Here is a 15716-nt window from a genome sequence, read left to right as displayed (position 1 = left end):
TGTCAGAAAAAATAAGTACAAAGGTTAATAAAGAACCACAAAAACAGAAAAATGTCAAACAAAAAGTCAAGAGCCTTGGCTTCAGTCTGTATCTTATCATTCACAAGCCTGTAACACGGGGGAAAGCAATCAGCATTAAATGACGGGTCAACATTAAGGTCATCTACAAGTCTTATCCACCCAGGAATAAATTATGTGCATAATTCATGCTGATTTGCTTGTTAAGTTCAGTATTACTCTTAAGTTAGGTAATATATGCTGACCCCACATGGTTCTATATTTCCAACTGGCTCAGGGACCTACCAGTTATGGTAGGCCTTTCAAGGGATCCAGACTGGGCTGCAAAGTCTGTATACAGAAAGACCCGAGAACAGAAGTTTCTTCTTTGGGGATGTTATCCATATATGAAACAAATCTGAAGGTATGAGATTACCTCTACACAGGAACTTCAGATCTTAAGTAAAACTCATGCATTTCTAATAAATATGTTCATAAATGTAAGCATATTATTTTGTTAGCTGTGTTAGATTTAGATTGGTACAAATAATTAAACTGTAAGTGACTAAAATGGTAAAATAACCTTTAAAAAATTCAATTTCAAAATGACTAGATTTGGGAGGAAACGCTTTATTTCCAATTTTAATTTTATTAATTTCAAGGAAGAAAAATTTATGCATTTAATCTGCCTATTTAAGAAAAATATGAAGTACTGCATTTTTACAAACTATTTATGAAAATGTATAAGAAAAAAAATATTTTTCACCTGTAAGGGGTGGTATATCACGATTAACTGTTTCCTCTGCTTCTTCTAAACCATTATTTATTGATGGCCTCACTTGAACCGCTTGATTTGAGTAAGCTGCTCCATTAGCTGATGTAGTAGTACTGGTAGTGATCTCATCCACCTGTTCCATATCAAGCTGCTTTACTATCTCCTCAGCTTCCACAGCCTGTCCTGGGGAATCGGATCCTGATGTTCCTGAAATTATGATTCAGTGTACATTAATCATTACTTAACAGCTCATAGTGGGAGAGGAAAGACAGAGACAAATTTAAAATGAGTAATAAATAAGCTTTAGAGACAAATGCACAGTATAGTGAATATAGACAACACTACTGAAATCATCAAACCTGCTAAGAGATTAGAAGTCAATTAATCCAACCACTAAAAAAAATAATTATATAATATAATAGCACATGCTAATCATCACTATGATGATCACAGTTCAGTTCAGTTGCTCAGTCGTGTCCGACTCTTTGTGACCCCATGAACCGCAGCACGCCAGGCCTCCCTGTCCATCACCAGCTCCTGGAGTTTACCCAAACTCATGTCCATCGAGTCGGTGATGCCATCCAACCATCTCATTCTCTGTCGTCCCCTTCTCCTCCTGCCCTCAATCTTTCTCAGCATCAGGGTCTTTCCCAATGAGTCAACTCTTCACATCAGGTGGCCAAAGTACTGGAGTTTCAGCTTCAACATCAGTCCTTCCAATGAACAGCCAGGACTGGTCTCCTTTAGGATGGACTGGTTGGATCTCCTTGCAGTCCAAGGGACTCTCAAGTCTCCAACACCACAGTTCAAAAGCATCAATTCTTCGGCGCTCAGCTTTATGGTCCAACTCTCACATCCATACATGACTACTGGAAAAACCATAGCCTTGACTAGATGGATCTTTATCAGCAAAGTAATATCTCTGCCTTTTAATATGCTATCTAAGGTTAGTCATAGCTTTTCTTCCAAGGAGCAAGCGTCTTTTAATTTTATGGCTACAGTCACCATCTGCAGTGATTTGGGAGCCCCCCAAAATAAAGTCTCTCACTGTTTCCATTGTTTCCCCATCTATTTGCCATGAAGTGATGGGACTGGATGCCATGATCTTAGTTTTCTGAATGTTGAGTTTTAAGCTAGCTGATTGTGTAATCAGCTGATGATCACAGGACAATATATAAATTGTAAGATCAACACATTGTACAACTTGAAATTTTCACAATGTTTTATGTCAGATATATTTAATAAAAATAAAAATTCATCAATATTTAGAAAAACTAACTGGAACAGAAACAAAGCCAAGGACACCATTATTCAGTGAGTCTTCACTGGACATTTCAAACAATAAGGAATAAAGACTATTATAAGCTAGAGTGGTATTTGTGAACGGTTTTTCTTAAGAGTAGCTTAAGCTATTTCAAATAGCTTAGAAATACCCATGTATAGTTAAATGAGTCAATTCAGAACTTTAAAATATTTTATTGATATAATTAACTTTATATAATGAAATGTGATTACCAACTGAGCATTAGCTAAAACCTCTATCCTGCCACATAATTATTTCTTTTTTGTGGTGAGAACATTTACGATCTAGTCTCTTAGCAACTTTGAAGTATCAATATATACTGTTGACTTCTGAACAACACGGGGGCTGGAGGCACTGAACCCCATGCAGTCAGAAACCTGAGAATAATTTTACAGTGAGCCCTGTGCATCCACAGTTCCAAATCCTCAGGTTCAACCAACCAGACTGTGTACTACTGTAGTATTTATATTGAAAACAATCCTTGTATAAGTGGACCTATACAGTTCAAACCCATGTTGTTCAAGGGTCAAGTGTAATACAGTATTGCTGACCACAGAACTTCTTTTCATTAAAGTAAGTGTTGTTTATTAAGGGCCTACTACATGTTGGGCAATACACACATACACACTTTTCCACTATCCTCAAACAGCTTCTGATTTTTTAAAACTAGAGATAGTTCTCTAAAAATGAGTCAACTGTTTCCGTAACCATAAGAAGCTTTTTATTCCAAGGTACAGGAACAATTTCTCAACAAGATTCCACCTCGTTAACAAAGAAGTCAATTTCCTCGTTACATTCATCCATCACTGAGATGAACCTGCTGCCCAGTCTTTCTCCCACTATGGACTGACCGACCCCAACTCTCCATTTCTTTCTGGAATCCTCCAAATATCATTTTCAACAACAAAATGAACCTCCAGTAACTCTCAACTTTCTCAAAGAATATTCTTTCTCCCTCCACTGCCTTAATTTTAACCTCTTTCAAAAAAAAAGTCTCTCTTCCTATTACCCTTCCCTGAAAGCTGTGTGCTGTCTCATACTTGTTACTCAATCAGAATTCATCTACCTCCATTGCTGCTGCCAGATCACTGGTTTTTCCCTAATGTGTAAAAATGTTTGCTCCTCTGAGACTGATGTCACCTGACTACCCAATTCTTCTCTTATCCCCGGTGCTGTCACCTACCACCTACTGCCAGCATCCTCTTAATCACAGAGCAATCTAACACCTAGCTACAAGTTTACTGCTCTATTAAATACCTATAGAGTTGTTGTTATAGGAGATGTCAGCGACTCATCCAATAACCAACCTCAAAGGTCTTGCCCTCTTCGGCTCTATCTACCCTTGTGATGCTCTTTAGTAGTTACTACCATGGCCACAGCCTGGACACTATCACTGAGAAACCATTCCCCTCTGAAACCTAAAATTCAAATAATTAATCTCCTACAACAACCTCCTAATCTTCTAATTAGCGTCTCTCTCATGTATTTCTATTACATGTGATCTTCATGTCTGATAAAAACCAGTCTCTTTATCCAAACGCACCTCTCAGTGGCTTCCTCCCCACCTGCCTCACCTAGTTAGCCTTCATGCTGCATCATTTAAACCACTCTCATGCCAGCAGCCTCTGTCCTTGCTTCCTTGTCTTTCCACTGTCATTCACCATAGAAATCCCTCTTCAATCAATCTGACAGATTTCTCAGGCACTAGACCCAGCCTGGGATAGGCAACAATACAATTATAAATAAATTTTGAAAAGAAATGTCTAGGGTATATTGGGTTAAATTTAAAGGTAGGGTTTTTTGGGGGGTGGTTTTTTTCTTTTGGCTGCACCGTGAGGTACGTGGAATTTTAGTTTCCCAACCAGAGATCAAACCCATGTCCTCTGCTTCAGAAGCATAGAATCATACCACTGGACTGCCAGGGAAGTCCCTAAATGTAGTTTTTTGTTTTGTTTCTAGTCTAAGACTTCACAGTCCTTTAACGTGCTAATACATTTTTATGCCCGTACAGTATCTTGATTTTATAGTGTACACTGTGCCTTTTAAAAACTGCTTTATCATCCAGAAACATAATTCAAATTAGAATTTAAATAATCAGGCAACAAGTATTTAATGGCTATTTCCCATGAGCCGAATAATACATCAAACAACATGGTAGATGCAAAAATAAAGACACTACCTCTTACCCTCAAATAATTTCATGTATGAAATTAAATACTAATATTAGAAAAGATAGGACATCAGAAAATATTTGAAAAATATGTTGAGAAGGCCATTTTTTTGCCAAGGCATTATACAATGGAAATCTTAAATTCATTTGAATTAGGGTAGTTTTACTGTTTGTCTAAACTGAGGATTCTTAGAGGTGGGAAAAAAACCAAGCAAAGGATAATAAAAATAAATTGTATTACAAAAAATAACCTGGTCTCAATCCACTTAAAATATTCAACAAATTCTACTTTACTGATCTCTAGAATACAGAAAATGCTTCTCAGTTCTCTCCTGTACACACTCTAAAGATGTAAAAGTCATTCCAACACATAAAAAATAATACTTTCCATTCAGCCCTAAGTTTATCATCTAGCTTTTCAGCTAGTTAAAGCAGAGCTCATTAACTTACACAAAATTAAACATAACCTACATTTATTTCAGTCACTACAAAAAATAAAGTACATTTTAGAAACTCTGTATTTTTAATGAAGCTGAAAACAAACATAAGATGCTAACAAAAATATGCCAAAAAAAAAAAAAAGACCTTTTAAAAAACCAGGAAAACAATTTTTAAGCCCAAATTATGGTTAATGATTTATATTTACCATTTTTATTTGCTGGTGAAAAAAAGTTGAAGACAGGAGAAAATATGGTCCCCAACAATGTAGTCCTTGGAGGACTGCCAGAGGAAGGGTTATCTTCCAATTTTCCATTTTGTTTTACATGTTGGTTTGTCATTTCATAACTACCAGCTTCTAAGAAAGAAACAAAAGAAAAAAGTTGCAATCTAGAAAACATAACTTTCACAAATGTGTTCTAAACCATTAAGAAACTTTTTCCCTCAAAATAATGAAAATTGATTAACATTAATTTTTAAAACCTTATTGTTTAAAGAAATCTTGAGTTAAGTCACTTGCAAATCAAATGATCTTTATAATAAGTTTATTTATAATGCTTTGTAAATGCTAAATTTACTGAGTTTTTACAAAGCAGATTTATATCTGGAATTATATAGTCTGGAAGTCTTAAATTCAACATTGTTTAAAAGAAAATGAAATAAACTCTTTGTAAGTAAAGCAAGCAAGTTACACTATGAAAAACATAAATGTAAGATTCTGCCTTGGCTTATTTACATTTTGGGATGCTGTCTACTTCACAAAATTTACCCTCTATGTCTAACAAATAACAGCTAAAAAATAGAGGCAACCAGTTTTACTGAAAAAGACTACACATATAGCAGTGTCAAATGTTACTTATGGATACTGCAGCACCATTTCAGAGTACTTAGGAAGAACAGCCAGTGTTTTCCCTAAGTTTCTTATAAATAAAAAATTTAATGGGTTTTGGGAAAACGTAAGTTGGAAATGTTTAAATAAATCATCCTCAACCCTCCACAACTTTACCACATTTCTTTTCTTCTTTCTTTGCTAGAGAACTGTTAACTTGTGTATCCCTTTTCTCCCTGATGGTCAATTCTAGAGATAAATCACTGCATTAAGAGGAAAGAAGTTGAGAAAAAAAAATCATAAAAAAACGAGGAAAGAGACTGAGGAATTATTACTACTGTTGTGTTTAAAATTGCATTGGTTAAAAGGCAGCACTCCATGCTCTAAAGTGCTATTCACGCTTTCTCTGCTTGTCCATCTTGTTCCACTCCTTTTTGATGCTGAGGAGCTTGTCAGCTCCTCAAAGGTACTGACCTAGAAGAGGGTTTATAAACAGTAACACTACTGGCTCTGGGCTGGGTAATTCTGTGTTATGGGATGTCCTGTGCACTGCATGATGTTTAACAGTATCCTGACCTTTACCTGCTAGATGCAAGAAGCAACCTCTCCACAGGCTGCGGCAAACCAAAAGGCCTCCAGACACTGAAAAATGTCCATTGGCGAACAGAGACACCCCTACTTGAGAAACACTGACCTGAGAGCTCCAAGCCGCCTCTGAGCTTTAAAATTTCATAATCCAGAAACAAATTCTTTATACACATTTCAAAAAATTTATTATATCATTCATAACATATTATATATAACATATATTATTCATATATATTATTATTCATAATAAAAATTATTACTGCTTTAAGAAATTTCATATATATTTTCCTGCCAAACAGTATAAAGCTAGTTGCTCTGCCTTTAACTGTCACTTTAGCTCATCAAAGCAGATGTATACATTAGGAAGGTAAATTTCTATTTACTTCATGCTATTCATACTTAATACAAAGATTATAAAAAGGCAGAAATGGCTCAAAGTAGATTTTTTTAAAACAGAGAAAAAACATATCAAGTGATCTCTGCTTAAAAGCAACAGGTAAACATTAACAAACCTCCATTTACTTGACTTTTCCGTCTTACTCGAGATATCTGTTTGTTAGGCTTTTCTCCTGCTCTTGGTGTTGATGTGATCAAATTATTATCTATATCACGTTCAATTCTACTCCGTTTTGAAGGATTTTCTCTCTCTTCCTTAAGATATAAGAGGAAAAAACATGCATTGAACAGAGTCATTCTGCTGGATAAGTCACATTTTTGGGGGCCACTCTATGCAACTTACTGGATCTTAGTTCCCCAATCAGGAACTGAACCTAGGCCACAGTGATGCAAGCGCCAAGTCCTAACCACTGGGCCACCAGGGAATTCTCTACATGTCACACACTTTTAAAATGATAAAATGTGTTCACTACATTATTTACAACAGCCAATGTTATCTGTTATCAACTGATGGACACTTAGGTTGTGTCCATATCTTGGCTATTAGAGATAATGCAGTGAATATAGATGCATGTACACAAACAACGGATTATTCAGCCATAAAAAACTGAACTCCTGTCACTAGTGACAACATGGATGAACCTAACAGGCATTTCATTAAGTAAAAAAAGTCAGACAGAGAAAGACTTATACCATATGATCTCACTTACATGTGGAATTAAAAACCAAGAACAAATGAAAAACACCAAGCTCACAGAGGGCAGACTGGTGGTTGCCAGAGGCAGGGGGATGGGGATGAAGGAAGTGGATGACAAGTATCATCAAAGGGTACAGAGGGTGATAAAATACTGCGAGTCACCGTGACACAGCGCACAGCATGGCGACCACGCGTGCACACTGCACTGCACACGTGAAAGCTGCCGTTACAACACCATGGTGTAAAGTTAAAAAATAAGATAAAATAAATTAAAAAAAAAAGAGTAAAGCTTCAAAGTTTTGATCACAAGAAAAATTCTGTAACCAAGAATGGTGACAGATATTAATTCGACTTATTGTGGTGATCATTTTGCAATATATAAAAATACTGAGTCAGGCTATATGCCTGAAACTAATATATGTCACTTCTCTCAGATTTTTAAGAAGATAAAATATGTTGTAAAAGCTTTATTCTCTTTTCTTCGTATCAAGGAGAAACAAACAGAAATATCTAACAACAGAAGAAAACAGAAAAAAATCTGACAAGAGTCATGAAAGTATTCATTAATGTCATTATACTACACAAACACCTCACAATTACTCACAAGAACAGGGGTCATTTCCTCGAGTGAACCCCACGGGAATCTGCTGGCATATTACATATAACCAAAAATGACATAAAAATAACAGGGCTTGTCCACCGCTATCCATCTAATGCCAACCTCAATCTTCAAAAGGTCCCAATCAACACTAAGGAGTCTATTCTTTAACAAAGTTCTCTATTAGTTTCCTTATGTGGGGGGCAAATCTACATTACCAGTTTACACTATTTTGTAATACAGAGTTACGATCAGATCAGTCGCTCAGTCGTGTCCGACTCTTTGGGACCCCATGAATCGCAGCACGCCAGGCCTCCCAGAGTTCACTCAGACTCACGTCCATCGAGTCAGTGATGCCATCCAGCCATATCTCACCCTCTGTCGTCCCCTTCTCCTCCTGCCCCCAATCCCCCCAGCATCAGAGTCTTTTCCAATGAGTCAACTCTTCGCATGAGGTGGCCAAAGTACTGGAGTTTCAGCTTTAGCATCAGTCCTTCCAAAGAAATCCAAGGGCTGATCTCCTTCAGAATGGACTGGTTGGATCTCCTTGCAGTCCAAGGGACTCTCAAGAGTCTTCTCCACAGAGTTATGATAGTTTGACTTAAAGATTTTCTGACTTTTACAAGTCAGAATGTGAAAGCAACTGTGCTTTGGAGTCTGTTTTTTCCCCCGGAGTCTGTTTTGGAGTCTGTTTTTTCCCCTGACCAGCAACATGCAGGCACTCCGCTCTCATGTGATGCTGGGCTATAGCCAGCCACTTGATCACGATCACTCACAACATTCTGTATCCATACAGCCATTTTCACTTTCAGTACAGTATTCAGTAAGTCAAATAAGATATTCAACACTTAAAAAGTGTTACAAGCATGTTAAAGGTAGGCTAGGATAAGCTATGATGTCAGGCAGCTGCTGCTAAGTCGCTTCAGTCGTGTCCGACTCTGTGCAACCCCACAGACATCAGCCCACCAGGCTCCCCTGTCCCTGGGATTCTCCAGGCAAGAACACTGGAGTGGGTTGCCATTTCCTTCTCCAATGCATGAAGGTGAAAAGTGAAAGTGAAGTCACTCAGTCGTGTCCGACTCTTAGCAACCCCATGGACTGCAGCCTACCTGGCTCCTCCGTCCATGGATTTTCCAGGCAAGAACACTGGAGTGGGTGCCATCGCCTTCTCCGGATGTCAGGTAGGTTAAGTGTACTAAGTGCGTTTTCAGCTTACATTTTCAATTTACAATGGGTTTATCAGGACATAACCCCACCATAAATTAAGGAAGATCTGTATTACCGACTAAAATAGTATACTCCATGCAATAACCTGAATTTTTTCCATCTGTACCTCCATTTTTTTGTCATTAGTACAATTCTTCCAGTCATCTCCTACATGAGCAATTTTCTTACATTACTGTAATACTGGCCTATAATTTCTTGCTGTTTCAATGAAAGTACCTGAAATCTTCTGTTAAGGATTAGATTTTTCCACAGCAAATAATAATATACTATTGTGCATTTTCTAAAAGTTGAATATTATTTTACTGTCTCCGAAACAAACTTTGGTATTGCAAATAGCCAAAATTACAATTCCACAATTCCCTATCTGGATCAAAATGAAAAAAGATAATACTGCAAATATCACTCAATATAGAATTTTACTTTTCTCACCAGTTTCTCTAATTTTAGGTAAGTTCACCAAGACAATCTCCTTAGCACAAAATACTGTGTCAGTGACCCACAATGTAATTCCTCTACTGTTTACTATTCCCCTGCACTTAAAAATGACGACCAGGAAGCCTCGAATCCGAAACACTGGGTCTTCATTACAGAGGGGCTCTTATCATAAAGTCCTCAAGAACAGAAATAATGCTGCAAAGCCTTATTACACTTACTACTCTAAGCTCCAGCATTTTCTTGAAGAAGTCTCTTAGTACATCTGCTATAATGTAAATACATACATGCATTCCTGGAAAATTTTCACTCTGCAACCCTGAAAATAACAAGGTTTATGGGGAAAAATGGGTCCACGAGGGTAGAGAAGGGTACATGGGAGGCAGATCAGCCAAAGCCCCTGTAAATCTGTAACCACAGCACTAAGAAAACCAATGATGGGGACTTCCAGAAATGACCTGCACGCCCCAGGTGAGCAGCTAAGAGCAGCTAAAATGCTACCTCAGAGTTTAATAAAAGGGATTTAAAACAGAAGTAAAAACAAAGGTTTATGGGAGCTGAAAAGTGGAGCTTTAAGGCAGGAAGACTGCAAACACGGACACGAAAGGAAATGCAAACTGCCAGATGAGGACAAGAGTCCATGACAGACCAGGGGGCTACATCTCCAGGAGAGAGTCCCTGATACAGGTCACTAGTTTTAATTAAAAACTGTGTGTAGGATAAAATTCCACCACCATTATACAGGATTCCCTTGTCCAGTTTAGAAAAAATCATACATAAACCAAAACCCACTCATGTTATATTGAAACTATCTCCCTACTTAACAATATAAATCAACATTAACGTATAAGAGCTAACAGACATCCCCGGCAGCTCAGTGGTAAAGAATCCACCTGCAACGAAGGAGATGAGAGTTCGATCCCTGGGTCGGGAAGATCCCCTGGAGAAGGAAATGGCAACTCACTCCAGGATTCTTGCCTGGGAAATCCCACGGACAGAGGAGCCTGGTGGGCTACAGTCCATGGGGTTGCAAAAGAGCCGGACACGACTGAGTGACTAAACAACAGCACATAAGCTAACTGTTAGTGTGGAGGTACCACACACACAGCAGAAACAGCTATACTGTGGTCAGTTGAGAATACATTCAAATACTTCAGTTTACATCTCTAAAGAGAAATAGAAAACTATTAAGATCAGGGTTAAACTTCTGCAGTCACTGACAATAATATTCTATTCTTCAGAATAAAGCATTTAAATGTCTGATGAAGCTTCAATTCTGAAATTTGTCACCAAATCCTCATCTTTTTTAAACACTCATGTATATAATTTGGGGGCATTTTTGGATATAGGATGCGTTTTAGAAGAGGAACTAGGAAAAATAACATTTCTACATTACTGTACAGGTTATTTAAAAATTTTTTAATAACCCTATGATGTCTTTTCTGGAATCTTCATTTTTCAAAGCTGCCTCTAAGACATGCTTTTAAGGGGAAAGCTTGGGAAGGTAGCATTCTTAAATCTCTGAATCCCAAAGGAAATACAGAGAACTAAAGAAGCGACAAAAACCCAAGAGCACATTTATAACAAAACCAGGAAACAAGGTTTCTCCCCCAACTCCAAGCAGATGAGGACAAACCAACAGCTGTAATACTGAAGGAATCATCTTTATCAGTGCTGGAGAAAGCAAAGCAATGCAACACAGAACGGGACCCATCTGAGGCCAGGAGAAGCCACCCCAAACTGCCAACACGGTAGGTATTCAGTGGAGAGCACGGCAGGCCAGTCTGACGACAGCAGATGAAACGGGGTAGAGGACACTGCTGCTCAATCCAATAGCAAAGGGATCCACAACTGAAATGGGAGCAGTGTAGCTCCTAGGAACTCTTGACACCGACCAACTACAGCTCTCTTCAGAACAGAGCTGCATATGAAGGGAAACTGCTAGGAATGGAATCGAAATTTCATTGCAAAAAAAGGCACAACAGAAAAGCAAAGAAAAGTTCCAGATAAACAATGAATAGGGATAAAGAAGGCTTCCTAGGTGGCTCAGTGGTAAAGAATCCACCTGCCAAGCAAGAGACTCAGGTTCAATCCCTGGGTCAGGAAGATCCCCTGGAAAAGGAAATGGCAACCCACTCCAGTATTCTTGCCTGGAGAATTCCATGGACAGAGGAGCCTGGCAGGCTACAGTCCATGGGGTTGCAAAAGAGTCAGACACAACTTATCAACTAAACAAAAATAAACAGGAATAAACATATAGCAAAACTTGAAACGCAATCATTGTATTTTTAACACTATTCAAAAACAACAAAATTGATTAGAAAAGATACCCCGAACCATACAATCTTCTAAAAATTTAGAAAAACTCATGTAAGAATGAGAGAAAAGAAAGCATAGATCTCAAATTCCACACAAAATCATTGTAATAAAATGTTGCTTAGTAGCTAAGTCTGTCCTTCTCTTTTGCAACTCCATGGACTGTAGCTGCCAGACTCCTCTGTCCATGGGATTTCCCAGGCAAGAATACTGGAGTGGGTTGCCATTTCCTTCTCCAGGGACCTTCCCAACCCAGGGATCCAACCTGTGTCTCCTGCATTTGCAGGCAGATTCTTTACCACTGAGGTACCTGGGAAGCCCATAATAAAACACAGGAGAAGTAAAAGAAAGCATCTCGGAAAAATATGCGTGAGAGAGCCTTCCCTGGCTGTCCAGTGGTTAAGATTGCATGTTTCCACTGTAAGGGGTGGGGGGCTGATCCCTGGTCAAGAAACTAAGAGCCCTGTGGTACAAACTCCCCCCAAAATGCATTAAGAGAACAGATTAAAATTAGATCTTTATTTCAAAAAAGACAAATAACATTAAGAAAGTGATATGACACATACATCAGAGTTAGAAAAAACTCACTAATGAAAAGACAGAACAAAATAGAAATAAAAGAGAAAAATATTTTAGAAATAAAGACTAGGATAGACATAAAAGTTAGTAAACAGGATAGACTATGTGCCTTTATGAGAATTAGACGGTAAAATAGAGGGGAGGGGAGGTTAAGACATCAAAATGTAACAAATACTGAGGAAGATCCGACAGACAGAAAACAGTAAGTGGTCCCTGAGCAGGAAGCCAGAGCCAAGAACAAGGCGGAAGAATGAGCATCATGAAGTTTTCCTCAAATGAAACATCTGAAATTACATACTCAAAGAGTACACGGGCCTTTTTTTTTTTTTTGGTCTGTGTGACTCAGCTTCACAGTCCTCGAAGTCCCCACCAGGGACTGAATCGGGCTCACGGCAGGGAGGGCTCAGTTCTCACCTAAGCACTGGGCTGCGGGGCTCTGAGAGTGCACCGTTGGACCACAGCCATAAACCCAGAAAAACGACAAGACAGGCCCTAAACTTACCACAAGTTAAAGAAAAAAATCCTTTGGAGAACAAGGAAAAATGTTCGTTTAAAAAGAGAAAATTAGACTGTCATCAAACTTTGAAAGCAGTGCATTTAATGCTGGAAGAAAATGGAATAACACTTTTAAAAATCAAGAAGAGAAACTGTGAGACAAGGATATCATATGCAGTAAAAGTGGTTTTAAAGCACAGAACTCAGAATATTGTTTCTGTGTCTGCTTCATGTGGCATCTACCAAAAAATGACTACAGACAACAACCAGAGGACTGGGGAAAGCATTAAACACGCTGAACGCACACAGGACCTGTGCAAGATGAACGAGGGTTAGAGATCACGTGTAATGGCTACAGGCTCAGAACATATACACGACAGTAAAAACTGGTAAGAGATATAAATTTTAAAAATTGTTCACTTTAAAGACATTCTGAGTAAAGCTGACAGAATTCATTTTTAGCTGGTAAGAAATAACAAATGAAGTTATCTAGGCATAAAAGAAATAATACCAGATGGGATTCTAAATCTGCAATAAGGAATGGATACCACTAAGGCAAACATGAGTAAATTCAAAAGATCTTTGTGTTCAATAGTTCTAATATGGTCTTTCTAGCTGTCTTCAACACTGATACCTGCTACAATCTCTGCAGCCTCATTATAATCCAATAAAGTATTCTCAAGTCTCCGAGCTGCTTCTCTCTCTCTCTCTCTACATATATATATGGAAACACAATAAAGGTACTCTCATTGCTTTGCAATATTATTAAATTTGGTCTTCAAAATTTACTCTAAAGTTATTTTAGAATTTAGTAATTCTTTAAATAAAATTTATAATTTATAATTAAGAATGGATTACTGGGTTGAAAAAGGGAGCTGGGCGATCTGTGATTTCAATCCACCACTCTTAGTGATGAAACTGACATAAACTTCTATAGCCCATGAAAGGAGGAAATGCACTCCAAGGGAACTAAATACAACTGTAAATCACAAATGAAAATAAGATAAAGTTAGTGTCCCTTTGGCTTCAAAATTGTCTTATGCAACAGAACATATTCAAATAGAATTATAGTGCCAATTCAGTTGCACTGTCGTTTGAGAACAATCATTCAGTTTTTAAAAAAGAAACTATTTTAGATGTACAGGATGAAATCTTTAAAAGCCAAAATAGTTATATAGCCTTTCAAACTTAAATTGCAAAACCCAATGAGGTGTCTCAGAAACAAAGTTGGTTATATTGCTTTGGCTGAAAAAAGGTATATACTTACGAGAGACTTACAAACTCTTACACAGTAGTTAGTGCTGAAAACCTTCTAAGTCAGTAAAAGAAACAAGCAGAGGCTTTCCTGGTGGTCCAGTGATTAAGAGTCCATCTGCCAACGCAGGAAACTGGTTCGATACTGATCCGGGAAGATCCCATGTGCCGTGGAGCAACTAATCTCCTCGGCCACAACAACTGAGCTCTACAGCCTGTGCTCTACAAGAGGAGAAGCCACCACAATGAGAAGCCCAAGAGCCGCAACAGAGACTGGCCCCTCCTGCCACAACCAGAGAAAGCCTGCGCGCAGCACCATCAAACACAGACAGACAGACTAGCAGGCAAGAAAGAAAGAAAGAAACAGACGTTTCCACTTTCTAGTGATAAAGTAAATCACTGGGAGACTTAACTGTGAACACAGAAAATGAGCTAACACTGGTATGTGACTTGTACTTGTCTGCTGCTTCAGTCGTGTCCGACTCTGTGCGACCCCACAGACGGCAGCCCACGAGGCTCCCCGGTCCCTGGGATTCTCCAGGCAAGAACACTGGAGTGGGTTGCCATTTCCTTCTCCAATGCATGAAAGTGAAAAGTGAAAGGGAAAAAAAAATTTTTTTTAAAAAAAAGAAAAGTGAAAGGGAAGTCGCTCAGTCTTGTCCGACCCTTCGCGACCCCATGGACTGCAGCGCACCAGGCTCCTCAATCCATGGGATTTTCCAGGCAAGAGTGCTGGAGTGGGGTGCCATTGCCTTCTCCGTATCTGATACTAGTATCAACTAATCATCAAAGATCTTCTTTACCATGAATGCACGGTAACAAACACAAGTGAATTAATTTTTTGCATCTCAGTTTATCCTGGAACAACTGTGTCAATGTCTGTGATGACTATTTTGTGATGCAAAATAAAAAAAAAAGGTTTATGATTACTGCCACCTTAGCACAAATCAAAACGTGGACATCCAAAGTTATTGTATTTTTCACAGCCATGCACTTGCATGGGGGAAAAAAGTCAGCTATACTTAAGAATGTCCCTGATGAAGCTGTAAAATTAATTAAATCTCAACCCTTAAATACGTGTTAAATCCTACATGACAAGATGGGAAGCACACAAACGCTTCTGCTGCACACTGTGCTTCCACAGTCGTCTTGAGGAAAAGCATCTGACTGACTGTTGAGTTGTAAGCTGAATTAGATCACTTTTTTTGATCACTTCTCGGCCTTTTGGCTAAGATCAAGTGTAGATCACTTTTTCTGATAGAAAACTATCTTCACTTGAAGCAGTTTATTTTCTGAAAAATGAACAAAGCAACTCAAGAAAAAACTAATACATTTTGTTGCGAACAATAAAATTTGAGCATTCAGCTAAAAACTGGGATTTTAGGAAACCTGGACAACACATTGTAAGACTCAAGAGTTTCCCAATATTGTTCTATTGAGATCAGTGGGGTTGTTCAGAAATGTGATTTCTAAACATTAAATAAATAATGAAATATGTCAATATGGATACATATGTGGAAGATTTACATAATAAAGCAAACCATTATTTTCCCAACCAAAAAAACAGTACATGATGTTACAAAATCAGATGTAGGTAAAAAGATTCATTGCAAGTACAAGAC

General features: G+C 38.2%; 1 protein-coding gene and 1 pseudogene across 5 annotated transcripts in view; one reads left to right on the top strand and one right to left on the bottom strand.

The window, feature by feature from the left end:
- Positions 1-15716, bottom strand: part of CTDSPL2 (CTD small phosphatase like 2) — a 76116-nt gene that overhangs the window by 26148 nt on the left and 34252 nt on the right. For 4 of the 5 annotated variants that reach the window (XR_009738887.1, XM_061429713.1, XM_061429715.1 and 1 more), the window contains exons 3-5: positions 6613-6751; positions 4892-5041; positions 764-979 (exon numbers count right to left, since the gene is read on the bottom strand). Coding sequence is in view for 4 of the 5 variants with exons in the window: in XM_061429713.1 (XP_061285697.1) it covers positions 764-979; positions 4892-5041; positions 6613-6751 (505 nt within the window). In the remaining variant the exon portion in view is untranslated. The remainder of the gene's footprint in view (positions 1-763; positions 980-4891; positions 5042-6612; positions 6752-15716) is intronic. The other variant, XM_061429716.1, reaches the window with a different exon arrangement.
- Positions 15303-15443, top strand: LOC133256318 (U2 spliceosomal RNA; annotated as a pseudogene).

This window comes from Bos javanicus, chromosome 10 (genome assembly GCF_032452875.1).
Source record: "Bos javanicus breed banteng chromosome 10, ARS-OSU_banteng_1.0, whole genome shotgun sequence".
In the NCBI taxonomy this organism is placed as follows: domain Eukaryota; kingdom Metazoa; phylum Chordata; class Mammalia; order Artiodactyla; family Bovidae; genus Bos; species Bos javanicus.
The sequence above is the reverse complement of the archived record's forward strand: the minus strand, read 5'-3'. Positions and strand labels throughout refer to the sequence as shown.